This window comes from Talpa occidentalis, unplaced genomic scaffold (assembly GCF_014898055.3).
Source record: "Talpa occidentalis isolate TD23 unplaced genomic scaffold, MPIMG_talOcc4v2.1 talOcc4.12, whole genome shotgun sequence".
Taxonomy (NCBI): domain Eukaryota; kingdom Metazoa; phylum Chordata; class Mammalia; order Eulipotyphla; family Talpidae; genus Talpa; species Talpa occidentalis.
The window spans coordinates 70638536-70653134 of record NW_023601212.1 but is presented as its reverse complement, the minus strand read 5'-3'; the positions used below and the strand labels follow the sequence as shown (position 1 = coordinate 70653134).

General features: G+C 51.7%; 1 protein-coding gene across 2 annotated transcripts; it reads left to right on the top strand.

Moving 5' to 3' along the window:
* The first annotated feature begins 7006 nt into the window (after positions 1-7006).
* Positions 7007-13710, top strand: SLAMF8 (SLAM family member 8). 2 transcript variants are annotated; one of them, XM_037504470.2, is made up of 5 exons: positions 7007-7046; positions 9282-9608; positions 12365-12670; positions 12749-12856; positions 13616-13710. In XM_037504470.2, exons 1-5 carry the CDS (start codon positions 7007-7009, stop codon positions 13675-13677), a joined length of 843 nt encoding a protein of 280 aa, XP_037360367.1. In that variant the 3' UTR covers positions 13678-13710. The 2 variants fall into 2 exon arrangements, with proteins under 2 accessions (XP_037360367.1, XP_037360368.1); XM_037504471.2 differs by lacking the exon at positions 9282-9608.
* Positions 13711-14599: the final 889 nt, after the last annotated feature.

Genomic DNA, 14599 nt, shown 5'->3' with positions numbered 1-14599 from the left:
ATTTCTCCCTGACCACCACTCAGGACACATGGCAAGGTTTCTCCCAAGCCTAGACCCAACCCCCTGCCTCATCAGGCCCCCAGTTAAGACTAGGGTCAGCCTCCAGGGTCCACTCCCCTTTTTAATTTAGCAGGCATTGTCTGCATCCCATTTCCTAACAGTTATCCATCCTCTAGTGTTGAATGAGCTTGTGCAGGCCAGCTTGCTTTAAGCAGGAGAAAGGTGTCAGTTCAACCTAGACAGGAGCGCAGAGAGATCTCAAGCTAAAGGTCAATGCGTTCAGCCATCCCTGAATATGTAATAAAGCCTCCTTCCCACGGTCCAGCCTGGCCTCTAACACAGGTTCTGTCCACGCACCTCCGGACAGAGCATTGAAGGCAAAACAACCTTCCACCGGAAATAATCATGTGGTGATTCTGCTTTCTCACCCATTCCCATGCCTCTACCCACTGCCAGCCTGGGAGCAGCTTGGCAGCTTGATTAATTTTATTTTATGTATCAATATGAATTTTATTTATTTTATTTTCATGAAAATATAATTCCTGGTGGCCACCCTGGATCTCAGAATCTTGGGAACTAAAACCTTTAAACTGTCTCAAAGAACTCCCTTCAGGTCCAGTTGCACAGCTACACAAAAAGAGCAACGCATCAATGGCTCTATTCTCCATATCCAGCTCTGGAAGACCCCAGCTGTACTCAGACAGCTCATCCACCTCGACAGGCAAAAAGATGCCACCACTGGAGATGTTCCACAGCAGGCAATTTCAAACACTGTGACCCATGATGTGTCACTAAAACCAGCATGTGGTCAGACAGGGTCCACTTCAAAGCAGTGAGGTGTGCAAGTTCTGGTTTGTGTGTTTAAAAGTGTTCATTTTACTGCCTATTGTCACTCCTCTCATAAAACAGAGTTCTATCCGATTCACAGAGCACCTCACTGAATGGAGACTGAGAAACACAGCCCTGATAAATGAGGGATGTTCAGTGATCAGACACCGCTGAGGTTCCAGCAACTTCCTTGGTTGTACAGAAAGCCATGTCCACAGATCCTACCCGATGATTTCCTGCTGTCAGAGCTAATGAGTATTTCTTGGTCACCAGGCATGACCAGATGTTCCTAAATCTACATGTGACCCAGTTCCTATCCCAGAGCTCATTTTTTTTAAGTCCTGGAAGCATCTGCAACCCCAGAGCAGCATGCTAGAGGAGAAAACACGTATAAACCCAGATTAACATTCCATCCTCACCACCCACCACCTTGGAGAGGTCACCTCTCCCAGCCTCAGACACCTCATCTTCAGAATGGAGACAAATGATAGTGTCAACCTTTGCACAATGGTTGTGGAGCTTATCAGACACCAAAGAATTAGGAAGGGAGATCCAGCTACATAATGGTCACGGGTTTAGATGCTCTGTAGGAAGCAGATGTTGCACCTGAATTCCCCAGGGTCTGGCACATCCTGGGTCATCACAGTCATTTGCTTTCCCTCCGGAAAAGGCAGCCTGGATAGGGGGCCCTCTCCTTGCAAGGGCATAGTCTCCTTTCTGACCCTGCTTCCTCCCAGTTTGTGATTCCCATGGAGCCATCCTACCTTCTAGGGCATTTTTCAAAGGAAACATCCCATAAAAATCAGCCATGTCCAAACCTGTGAATTAACCCTCATAAACAGCCCTCCTGCGCCTCCACTGACATACTCTCAGCCTCTCTGTCCTGCTGCCCATCCTTCTCTCTGGGGGAACTCGAGTCTTTGTAGCTCTGAGAGTCCTTCCATCCCAGAGTCCACCCCCAGCTCTTGGAGAGTGCACCCACTGAGAGCCAGTGGGAAGCACTTGGGCAGGACCGTGGTATGCTCAGAAGGCAGAGAAGGGCCACCTACGGGGAGTGAGGGAGGTGGCAGCCTGAGCCCCAGTCCCAGGAATCAATTACAGGGAAGGAAGTGACAGCTTCTGGGGATAGGCTGAGGGACTGTTGCCTGGAGCTGGTGCCTAGGGAGAAGGGAGGGACTTCCCAGGAAGGGCCAAATAAAGAATAAGAAGGGATCAGACCAACGACTGAGAAACTATGGTCCAAAGACAAACCCAGCCCACTAGGTTTTTGTAAAGAAAGATGTTTATGTCTCATGTGGCTGCTTTCTTACAGCAGAGCTGAGTGGGGGCAACAGGCACAGGGTGACCTACAAAGTCTAAGGTATTTACTATATTTTTACAGAAAGTGTTTGCCAACCTCTAATTTAAAGGGCTGAGGAAGCTGTTAGATTCTGCTGTGAGGGCCAGGTAAGATGGAAATCCCTGCATGAATGACAACCCCCACTGCCAGTATCTCCACAACACAGCCCTGATGAGCTTCCCTCCAAAAGTGTCTTTAGGACACTTATGTCTTAGGTGGACAGTCAAGCAGGCCCTATGAAGACCTCATTCCCTTTTTTTTTTTTTTTTAATCTCATTACCAGAATGAGAAAGAGGAAGGTATTATCCACCCATGGTGCATACAGCCCAAAGAGCAAGGAGATGATCCCAGCCAGACTACCACTATGGAGACCATAACCAGTTACCATCACCACCACCACCTTCATCACTGCCCTCATTACTGCCACCACCATCACCTTCACCACCTCCATTACTGCCACTACCACTATCACCACCTCCTCCATCACTTCTCCCTTCACCACAAGCACAGCTATGTCGATTATATAACCACCCTCAACACTGCCTCCACCGCCTCACCACACCATCCTAACTAGGGGGCCTCTGACCCTTTTCAGACACTGTGGAGGAACAAAGGAAAGAGAGAAAAGTACACATTCTCTCCTTCCCAGAGGCTGAGTTGAGACAGTACAGGCCCAGCTGTCAGAAGGTGTCAAGAAGACCCTGAGCTCCAGCCACACCACCAGAGTCAGGACGGCGAGGACAGGCAAGGCTGGTCCTCTCCCACACAGAGAGGTGACTTGGTGCCAGGAGATTATGTTTCTGAGTTGGTCAGAGTTGAGCTCAAACCTGACTCTGCTCACTGTGACCAGATAAGTTACGGGGCCTCTCTGACCCAGTCTGTGGCGTGGAGACCATGCCCGCTTCGTCGGACTGCTGTAAATCAGGAGGGGTGGAACCTGAGTTCTAGAAGCCTGAAGATTGTCTGGTATATAAGAAGTGCTCAAGAACGGGGAACTTGTTTTGTATCTCACTGTTTCGAGATTTCCATTCTGGTGTATAAATAGGTTTAAATCAACCTATGGTTTTTGCTCCCTCCCAGAAAGGGCGCTGGGGGAGGGGCAGCCATGGAAAGTCTTGGGCTCAGGGGCAATTGACCCAGGACCAAAGCATACCAGGCAGGTGGAGAAGCACATATGGGCACAGCTCCTTCGTGAGAAGAACTATGAGGAATTAAACGAAGAAAGAAAAAATCAACTTCAAAATATGTAGTTTTCATTGGCGAAATAAAGAATATGTCTGCTTTAATCCTAGCAGTCTACTGTGTGAAGCTGCCCAGGTGAAACAAGCGTGCAGGCTTGATTCAGAACTGGGGCAAGGAGAGATGCCCAAGGGTTCCCTTTGGGGCCTGCCAGTACCTGCTGCTCTGTGTCCACAGTCCAGTCTGTGTGGACATGATGGGTAAACGCAGACACAAGACAGACTCAGGAGGAGCTCTGCCTGCCCCCTCAGCCCCTATCCCACACCATCCCTTAGAACAGTGCCCAGGGTCCCCCTCCCCCCAGTAACCCCCACTGTTGTCCCTCCTCCTTGACTCCCACAGCCTGCTATGGTCTCTTCCTGTCTGGCACTCTGCAGCCTTTCCTGCCCACCCTTCTCTTCTCAAACACCCCCCTTACTTTTCCTACTTTACTTCTCCCCTGGGAGAAGTGTACCCCTCTCCCCCTGAGCCCTTGGGCCAGCCCAAAGAATGAGGACAAGTGTGAGTAGGCAAGGACAAAATAGAGCAGCCAGACCACCTGGCCCTGAACGCTGCATCCCCCACTCTGGTGTCAGTGGTCCAGCGCAGGCGGCGTGTTTGTCCATGGTCAACACCTGCTTCCACCCGGCCTGCGGGGAAGGTGTGCTGGCCACGAAGCTCAGGCCTTGCTGGGCAGATGGAGCTGCTGTGCCTGCCTGGACCAGGGAGAACTGGCCCCGCTTCCAGAGAGGCCCAGGGAGACTGAGCCTCAGCCTGGATGCCAGCTGCTCTCTTAATTAAGGAATGTGGGGAGTGGCCCCTTTGAACTCAGCAGCTAATTTACTCAGCACACACCCCCCTGCGGCTGGGTAATTAGTGTGGTCTCAACCAGTGATTAGTAGGGGGACCTGCCCCTCAGACTTAACCCTTCCTGGCCTGCATCAGTCCTTTCTCCAGATGTGGTTTTCCCTTTTAGGGAGGTGGGGCCTTTTTCAGACCTAGCTAAACCCCCTCCACACCCCTCCCTCAGTTTCCCTGAAATCCTTCTCAAGGAAAAGTGTTGGGGCTTGGGGGTAGAGAAGATTGAGATGCATTTCCTGCTTGGACAGACCACTGTGGATGGCCATTTCTTCTTAGCCCCCTCCATCTGTGCCCCACACTCCCTGACCTGTGCCCTCCCAGACCTGGGCCTGACAACTCCAACCCATTGATCCACCTCCATGAGCTTGGTGGGTGCCACCTCATGGAAGCCTGTCCTTGTGATGTACTGGGGAGCAGAAATGAAGGGACCCTATATCCACCCCCACAAGCTCCCAGACTGGGAGAAGACAGCAGTGGACACATGGCTCGGCCTTTGTACACACCTACCATGTCCACCACTCCCCTCTTCCCTTGTAGGCCACTAGTAGCAATGGCTAATTTTGGGGAGGGACCATTGTTTATAGCCCTGCTGTAAACCCACACCTGTGTCCATCCCTTCAACCTCCCAGGCCACCTAGAGGTAGAGTCTGCTATGAGCCCCACAGTGCAGACCAAGACCCCAACACAGAGAAGCCACTTGGTTCAAGGTTTCACAGAAACAAGAAGCCTGACTAGAGCTGAAGCTCTGACTCCTGCCTGTTGCTATCACAAACCTGTGCCACCTTCCACCGCCCAGCCTGGACCTGCGTCTGCCCTCTGGCTCCCAAAGCTCTTGCCACACCGATTGTAATGACTGGGTCACATCCACCTGCTCAGCTAAGTGGGGCTTTGCCTTTCATGTCTGTGTCCCCAGCGCCTGGCACACAAGTAGATGCTCAATAAACATATGAGGCATGAGTGGTAGAATGGACAGGGGACTCATCAAAGGTCCTCTCCTTGGGCCTCTCCCAGAAGCTAAGTGGCTTCTAAATTCCACAGGGCTCCCCTTCAGCCCTTCTCTCCTCTCTAGAGAGCCCATTCACACTTCAGTCAGGCCTACCATGAAGCCGGCCCCAGACTCCCTGCCTCTTTCTCTCCCAACCTGCCCTGTATGCCACCCACCCTCAAGGAGTCATGCCTGCTCAAAGTGGGCAAGCAGAGATTCTGGAAGGTTCCCTCCAGCAGTCAGCAAAGTTGAGGTCCCTGGTATCCAGAGTAAGTCTAATACTTCCGCAGTATTGAAGGCGTCCATAGCCTGACAGCCCCTGCCCGCCACAACTTCCCTTTCCATTCTGCTCAAGGGCCAGTCTCTGGCCCTCTCCTTTTTCTATCTAAATCATGTCCATCTACAAGGTGAAGCCCAAGTTCCACCACTTAAGGAAGCACCCCAGCCCACATCCCCTGGAACCCCCTTCCCCAGGCCTTCCTGCAGCAGGGACAGCCTTCGTGCCCATGACCCACAGCAGCCCTGCCTTTAGGAGCCTGTACTTCACAGTTGTGTCTTATTCTACAGCTTGGTCAGAATATGGGGTGGGCAGGAATCCCACCCCAGACCCTGCTCATTTCCAGCATCTCTGCTTCTCAGGGGCCTGGTCCAAGGAAGTGTCCCCTCTGACTGGTGAGATGCTCTGCAGGACTAGACACTTCAAGTCACATCTGGACGCTCTGAATCTTCCTGTCTTCTCACACCTTCCCTCACCCAAGGAACCAAGTAACACTAAGAAGAGACAGAATGAGAAGAGGAGACTAGGACACATACCACATGCCAAAGGTCAAGCCCAGTCCCAGCCCAGCAGCCCTGAGACCTCTGCAAGGCCCTAGCCCGCTCCGTCTCCAGGTTCCCTGGTCCCAGACAGGGGGACAGTAAGATCTTCCTGGAGAAGAATTTAGGGCTTCCACCCACCTTAGCAAAACACACGACTATGTCTGGAATATACACACTTGCTTCCTACACATCCTCTCAGGGGCTGGGGTCACGGAGATGGATACAAGACCTCGCCGATGATGATCTGTGCATGAGAAACTTCCAACACAGAGACTCAGAGGATGAGGGAGAAGGAGCAGGCCCAGGGGAGGAGGGGAGGCCCCACTCTGCCTGAGGCCTGGAAGGCTCCAAGAGGAAGCTTCAGTTGCAAGGCGGGCCAGGTCAGGTGGGGAGGGGCCAATGAATGGTTCAGCATGGCTGGCAGAAGGACAAGCATATGGAAGTGGGAAGTGGTAGATCTGAGGGGGAGTCTGGCTTGATGTGTGTAAAGATCCCAGGATGGGGATGGTGGAGCAGCGGGGAACAGCAGGCTGGAGTTGCTCCCGAGAGCCTGTGTGCTTTATCCTCAGGGCTGCAGGAGCCACCGGGGGATTTTAGCCAAGAAGTGACTTCAGAGTGCAGTTTAGAGGATGCTCTGGCTACAGAGGAAGGGCAGAGAGTGGGCAGGGTGAGATGTGAGGAGGATGTGGTCTCCCGCAGCGACCTATGGTCACACCGGCCAACCATCAGCACGAGAAAGAAGCTGACTTACAAGAATCAGCTCCTGAAAGCCAGCCAGGCCCGCGACCAACTTCCACTTTGCTCTGGATGTTTTCACTTTTGGGGCATCTTGTTCTGAGTCAAGATTCCGCCTTCCAAATGTGGGGCTTTCCGGAAGGAACACAGTTCCTTCTAAGCATCCCCTTGCCCTGGGATGTTCTAGATTGGGAAGAGAGTGTGCCTGCCTCTCGAGAAGGATGGCTGTGTGGCCCCTGTGGAGTCTGCTTCTCTGGGAGGGTAAGTGAGGAGAGTGGGTGGTCTATGCCCAGAGAGCCAAGAGTCCCTCCCCAGCCTTCCCCACCAGATATCTGAGCAGGGATCCCCACCCCAGGTGAGAACCCAGGAGCTAGGGAGGGGAGTGAGGCAAGTCCTTGGGCATCTTTAAAGATAGGCAGATGCAGAAAGATACAGGTCCTGGGGGAGGGGCAGCCCCAGGAGCACCCACGTCCTAAGGACAGAAGCTGTGTTGGGGCCCCGGCAGTTAAAACTGAGTCCGGTGGCATCAGTGATTTGGAAAGAAGTGATTGTGAGAATGGCCGGGGCCTGGCAGTGTTGACAGGTAGAAATTCTAAATACAACCTGAAGAGAGAGAGGTGGAGTGGGGTAGCCTGGGCTCCTACAGTAGGAAATGTCTTTCCAACATTTTGTGGGATCATTGAGGTCCCCCCTGCAGGCCTGTGTAAGGGAAGGGATCCTGAGTGGGGGTGATAGACAAAAGCAGGTTAAATGTAATACATACGGACTTGGGGTTGCCACTGTGATGCTGGAAAGGCTGGCAGTCAGGTACCTCAGCTCTGGGAGATCCCTCCATCCTTCCTGACTCCTGGCTTTCCTTCCTTGGTTACCAAGGGATCCTAAGACCAAGATCCTAAGATCTACTTTCCAGTGTCCCCCGATCAGGCCCGCGGTCCTAGCCTTGAGGGTCCCTGCAGATTTCAACATTTATAGATGTGGAGGAAATCCCTCAAAAAAGGCTTCAATCTGTTTGATTCACAAGTCTTTCAACTCATTGGACATGGGAGGCTCAAATAACTTGTTAAAAAGGTTCTTCATGGTAGAGCTAGGTGCACCCCTCATTTAACCAACAAGAGGAGGGACCTGATGATGGCCACACAGCTTATCTGGGCCAGAGCCATGACCAGGCAGGACCTGGGGGTCCTGACTGACATGCAGGGCAGATCTGTCTGTGTCACCCCTATTCTGCTTAACCCTGAAGTCAGCACAGTCAGGCCTGAGATGACTGAGGTCAGAGAGGGCAATGAGGTGGACAAGGTGGCGTGCCAGCGGGCGGCTGAGTGACCCTCCAGAACAACCCCAGCACCTGCATACATTAAACATCGGCCCTTGCCTCAAGTCCACCCCGTGCCAGGAGGAGGTCAGTGCTCAGCAAATCCATCTTTCATGCAGGGGTGTGTGCCTGCTTCTGCCGCCTGCTGCTACATAGGTGTGGGCCCGGGGAGAGGAGATGGAAGAGCATTTAGAGGGCAAGCGAGCTACTGACTCATAAATAGGGGGACTGAAGGGGGATGAAGCAATGGCAGCGGGGAGCCCAGGCCACTGGGGAGCACAGAGTGGAAACTGTGGTGGCAGGTGGAGAAGTCAGGGGCATTGTGGCTTCAAGGGTGAGTGTCACCTACACCCGTCAGCTCAGTTTGTTCCCAGCAAAGCTCAGCCTGGTTCTGCTTCTCCTGTTCCGGACCACAGGGAATGGACCCAGTGGGTCTCACTGACCTGGCAGCCTTCCTCGTGTCTTTGTCTCCTTCACTGCCAGATCCCATCCACACCCAGCTCCACCGTGACCCTTCTCCCCACGCAGGGCGCCCCTCCACAATATGTGTTTCTACCATTTGCCTTTAGACAAACACAGCAGCTCCAAGCTGTTCAGGGCATTCTCTACTCCTTGCAGGAGCTTCCAGCACCTCCTCACGCACCTGCTTCAAACATAGCCCAGGTCCCCATGGCTGGAATGCTAAACCCCAGGTTCCAGCTTTGCTTTCAGTGCTCTGAAGGCTGTGAATCTGCACCGCTGGGCAGGGCAGTGTCTCATGCCACAGAGAACTGCCTTCAGTTTCCAGTGCACAAGCTTCTTCACCCTCCGGGCCTTGCACCTGCTCCCTTTACCTGCTATACACCCCATCCCTCCGCCTACACTACTTCCCCACACGGCTACCCCCACCCCTGCCACTTGGTGGCCTTCTTCCTATCCTCTTCCATCTCAGCTTAACCAGTTCTCTGGGAACCCCAGACTTGGGGAGCTTACTCTACCTGTGTTCTCCCAGACCTCCTTCCCATGGTAATACCTCATATATTTTTATTGTTTGCTTAAAGTCTGGCTGCTTCTCTGAGCTCCATGGACCCAGGAACAAGATTCTCCTTACTGTTGTGTTTATTCCCAGACCCTGACTCTGTGCATCCTCAACTCACATGCCTCTGCCCGGCACCTGCTGGCAGAAACTAACTCTGTTCTTTCAGCACTGCTTGCAGGGGCAGTGGCTGGGGCCCGCGTGCACGCCCGGGTGGGGGGTTCAGCGCTGCTAGTGGCAGAGCCACCCCCAGGTTTCCAAGTCCGAGAGGTCATCTGGAGATCGCTCTGGCCTTCAGAAGAGCTGCTGGCTACATTTTTCCGGGGTTCGCCAGAGATGCTGTACCACTCCCGCTTCCGGGGCAGAGCCCGGCTGCACAGCAACCTCAGCCTAGAGCTCTGGCCACTACAGTCTGGAGACAGCGGCAACTTCTCTGTGCTGCTGGTGGACACGGGAGGCCAGGCCCTGACCCAGATGCTGCAGCTCCAGGTGTATGGTGAGTGTCCCCTGAGCCCACTCCCACAGAGTTGGAAGGGTGTCCTGCCAGAAAGAGCTCGGAAGACGAGGTTCCAGAAACCTCTGGCCTCTGATCTCAGTTCTGATTCAGGCAACAGTTGCACCCACAGCCACATCTAAGAGAACACCTCAGGCTCCCCAGGGGAGCGCCTGCCAGGGCTGGCCACCCCGCCTTCCTTATCTGAATCCCAACTCAACCTTTTCTTGACTCAGTGACCCCGAACACCTGCTTAGTTTCCCTGAGATTTCCCTTTCTCATTTGTAAATGGGCATCAAAATGTTGCCATATAGTTGCCCATGAAGGTGAAATTCAGAGGCTACAGGTGCTTCATCATTTCAAGCCATCAGCTACTTTATGCACCACTAAAAAGAAAGATAAATATTGCCAATAAAACTATGACACGGTGTTTCATTTTGAAAGTTAAATTATTATTGAAGAATAAAAATTTTATTTTATTTCTTTTTAATTTTCTTTAATTGGTTGGGCTTTCTTTTTAAGAATCAATTTATATTTTTGTATTGAGGCAACACTGGTTTGCAATACTGCGTGTGTTTTAGGAGCACGGATCCACATTTTGTTTTATCTTTCTTTCTGGATGTCATTTAGAGATTTTTAATTTCATGTTATTCATTGATTCTCTCAGTTATTCATTGCTGCAAAACAAGCCATCCCATAACCTACAGATTAAGTGTGGCATTGGTGGAATAATGGTGAGCAGAGTTGCCTTCTATAAACCTAGAGGTTAAAAACTATTTTTCATTTCTCACAATTCTATGGGCTGGCAGGGCTCAGCCTGGAGGATCTTCTGCTCCATGTAAGGCTCACTCACGCATCTGCTCTAAGCACCTCAACAGATGGCTGGTTCACAGGGGTCTACTCAGGCCTTTCTCTGCAGTAACTCTACCCCCCCCCACCATCACCACCACCTCCACACACACCACCATCACTACCTCCACCATGTCACCTCCACCTCCCATACTACCTCCACCACCATCCCTGCCGCTACTCACCCCACCTCACCTGCCCATATTACCTCCACCATATTTCTGCTGGTCAAGGAAGGGTGACTTTTGGCTCTTGTTTATCTACCTAAAGGCTTGGAAAAGATCTGAGCAACCCCCAAACCACTATTTTATTAAAATCTCAAAATTTGGTTAGAGTATAGGAGAGAAAAAGCTTCACTATTAAGAATGGTTGGGTGATAGCCGAGAAGAAGGAAACAGTGATGGACAGAAAGACAGTAAGTAAATTTGGGAGGATGAAAAACCCCAGAGACAGCTAACTGTTGTGTCTGGGTGAGAGGCTCAGAGTATAATTAGAGGGTGCAGAGGAGAGGTGTGCAGCCCAGAACAGGGCCACCGCTTGGTGAGCAGAGAGCTGATTCTATATCATGACCTCCACTTTCACCTCTCACCCCTTAGCCAGCGCCCTTATGTCATGTGAAACCTGCACAGCCGCACAGGCAGCCCTGGATCCTGGGTCTCAGCCGCCGCACATGTGAAATGAGGACATTGATGTGGTAATGCATGCAGCACCCACACCACTAAGCTCTAAAATGCCTGTTCTCAGCATCTGAATTACAGATTTTAAGGAAATTGCTGTTTTATTGCTTCCAAATACATAGCGTGATTAGAACTAATTGCACAAAGCTGCCAAGCAGCGGCCTTAGGAGCTCTGCTTTGACAATAGATAAGAATGATTTGAATTAGCAGATCCGTCACTAGCAATGTCAATGGGTGTTTCTACTGTGCAGATCGTGTTTGGAAGCAGCATGTCCTTTTAAGTGGTGTAAATATCCCCCCTGTAATCTTTGTTTATACTATTAGTGTGCCCAGCAAATCTTTCCTTTTTTCATATCACAAATCCCACCAGATTGAGCTGGCATTAATGAGGTTTTACTCTGCTTGACTTTGAAATGCTGTCAGAGACTGAGGCCTCCTGTTGTCACTAGAATGCTCTCCCGCTGGCCCCCACTGCCACAGAGACAAGCTTTCCTCATCAACCTGGATAGCAAAGGGGAGCCACAGCCTAGGACAACAGGACTCTAGTTCACTGAACAGCCCTAGTATCTCTGCACCTGGGGAGCTAGAGACCAGAGACAGCAAGCCCCTGCTCCTCTATAGCAATCTGCACTCTTGCAATTATTGTCTTAATTCTTCATAACCACTTGTCAGTATCTGTCTTACTCACCAAGCTATCAGCTCCAAAAACCCAGGAATCGTTTTTCTTGCCAGTCTCCATAAATGTTCACTGTCCTTTTGAATGAAGTTTCATGAGGGAATTATTGTGACAAGGAACAGACAGAGTGCTAGAGGGCTGAGAGCCATTCCTGAAACATCAGGAAAAACTGTACCTTCAGAGCAGTGTGTCCCAGCGGGGCCTTGAAGGGTGGATAGGAGTGTTCTAGGAGGAAGAGAAGAAAGGCATGTGGTTTGTGAAGGCATGAACCAAATGGAAAAGCACGACATAGTTGGCAGACTCGTACATTAGTCAGGGCAGGCGGGAAGACCAGCAGGAGGCACAGCTGGAGAGGTTGATCTCAGCTATTTCATGAGGGGTTTTGAACATCAAGCTAAGTATTTAGGATCTGTCTCATGGGCAGTGGGAAGTCAGACATGGCTTTGGAACAAGAGTCACCCAGTCAGAGGTGGCGTGAAACTTCTGAGGATCCTGGGACAGCACCAAGCCCCTTCCCCCCATGCCTCCCTGTAAACTGCTTCACTGTTCTTGCCCAGATGCTGTACCCAGGCCTGTGGTGCAAGTGTTCATTGCTGTACCAGGGGATACACAGCCTCCCAAGACATGCCAAGTGTTCCTGTTCTGTTGGGCCCCTAACATCAGTGACATCACCTACAGCTGGCGAAGGGAGGGGGCCATTGATTTTGGTGTCGAAACTCCTGGCCTCTTGGAAGATGGACAGGTGCTCAGGGCTTCTCTGGGACCAGGAGACCAGAGTGTGGCCTATTCCTGCATCGTTTCCAACCCCATCAGCTGGGACTCAGCCACAGTCACCCCTTGGGAGAGGTGCCATCGCAAGACAGGTATGCCAAGGGCCAGGGTCAGGGCTGAAGGATTGCAAAGCATCTGGTCCACCTTGACTCTGGCCCCTTCATGTCCAACTCCAGGGGGAGCCTCCTACAAAGATGTGCTACTGGTGGTGGTGCCCGTCTCACTGTTCACGGTCTTGGCCGCTATCTTCTCTGTGTGGCACTGCAGGCCCTGCTCAGGTAGGCTCCTGCAGGTGCTTCAGGTGGGGAAGGAGCCTACCTATTAGGAAGGAGTCCAGAGGGTGGGCCTCCCTTTCTTTGGGCTTCAGATAGTTTGCCTGCCAGCCTCTGCCAACCCTTTCCATGACCCTCCAGCTTACATGCTGGTCCCCAGTCAGACTGGGCCGCCTTCAGACCTTGCACCTTCTATTCTCTGTCTGGAACACACACCAGACACACCCCTCTCCTTCACCATTCGTCTAGCTCCTACGTGATCGTTAAGGTAAGCCAGCTCCAGGAAGCCTTCCTGACCTCCACCAGCCCAAACTTAGATGGTTTCCTCTCCATAGCTTACCCCAAGCACAGATGATCTGTACTTTCTCTCCCACTGAATCTCAGCCTGTTAAAGGCAAAGCCTGGTCACTACCAGCCACTTTGCAGAGGTTCCTGGGACAGCTGGAATGAATAAAGGTTCCTCTTATCCCCATACCTAGGAAAAGGCTCCCTTAGAGAGCCCCTCCAGCAGGGCTGACTGGGCCTCCCTCTGAGGAGAAGAAGGAAGGGAACACTGGGGATCCACCAGTTCCAAGTTCTCCACCTGGCTCAGCCCTGCTCTGCCCCTGGCCATTTAGCCCTGAAAGAACTCCAATTGCTGGGGGACACACCCATCCCAGCTCTCCTGGTGTTATGGACCATTAGTGGTCAGAGACCTCAGGCCAGGGCAAATGTGCCAAGAGCCCCAACACTGAAGGGTAACCTTCTTTCTAATCTCCTTGCCAGGGAAAAGGAAGGAAGTATGTGCTGACAGAGCAGCTTCAGAGACAGAGACACCCCTGGTGTAGAGTTTGCCTGAGGGAGGGACCCCACTGCCAGGCATGTGATTGGGTACAGCTGTGCCTGGAAACACCATGGTCCTTGTGCCTCCTGAGATGCCCACCTGGCCTCCTGTCACACTGCGGGCCGTGACACAGAGGACACTGGCCCAGCCTTGCACATGCTCCCTCTTCTTTCTGCATGCCCTAACTCTGCTGTGGGCAAGATGGACCCAACAGGACATGCCCCTAAGGACACTGGAAGTTCTCCAGGATCCAGGAACTGATTGTCCAAGTCAGTCACTGAACACACTGTTCAGTGTCAACTGAATTTGTCCCCTCAAAGTTCATATGCAGGAGTCCAACCCTATGTACCAGATTATGACTGTAATTTGTATGGACCTGTCCCACCACCCGGAAGAGCTGTGTAACACTTGAAAAGTGCCAGTGTGAATGATGGTTTCCTGAGTGGCTAAAGCAGAAATCCTCTTAGCATGGCAGATGAGACTCTTCCAATCGGGCGGGAGCTGCCTCAGATCAGGAATGATGAGTGTGTGGCATATCCATCAGGACTCTTGCCTTCTGGGACATGCGGGATGTGGCTAACCAACGATTTCGACATACTTTCCCACTGAGTCCACATGTGGCTCAGAGATTGGAGCTAGAGCTAGGATGAAGCCTATTTGTATTCCTGCCTGAGACAACTCATTAAATCCTTCCAACATTAAGAATGAATCATAAATTAAAGCAATGGATGAATAAATAAAGGAACAAAGAGATCCATGTAGGATGGGGGAGGGTGTCAGAAACTAGGTCTCGCATCCATAAGGAAGAACTGTTCAAGCTCCTTCCTCCACCACTTTTCTCAGGAAGTTGCTCAGGGATTATGTCAGAACTGAAAAAGGAGAAATTGATGGAAGCTAGTATTCCTATGGCCAGAAAAACACGTGAA

Bases quoted from the DNA above. Each gene is read 5' to 3' on its own strand.
- SLAMF8 (XM_037504470.2), top strand. From the start codon at position 7,007: ATGGCTGTGTGGCCCCTGTGGAGTCTGCTTCTCTGGGAGG. The intron at 7,047-9,281 runs GTAAGTGAGGAG...CTGTTCTTTCAG, and splicing joins GAGTCTGCTTCTCTGGGAGG to CACTGCTTGCAGGGGCAGTG. The intron at 9,609-12,364 runs GTGAGTGTCCCC...GTTCTTGCCCAG, and splicing joins GCTGCAGCTCCAGGTGTATG to ATGCTGTACCCAGGCCTGTG.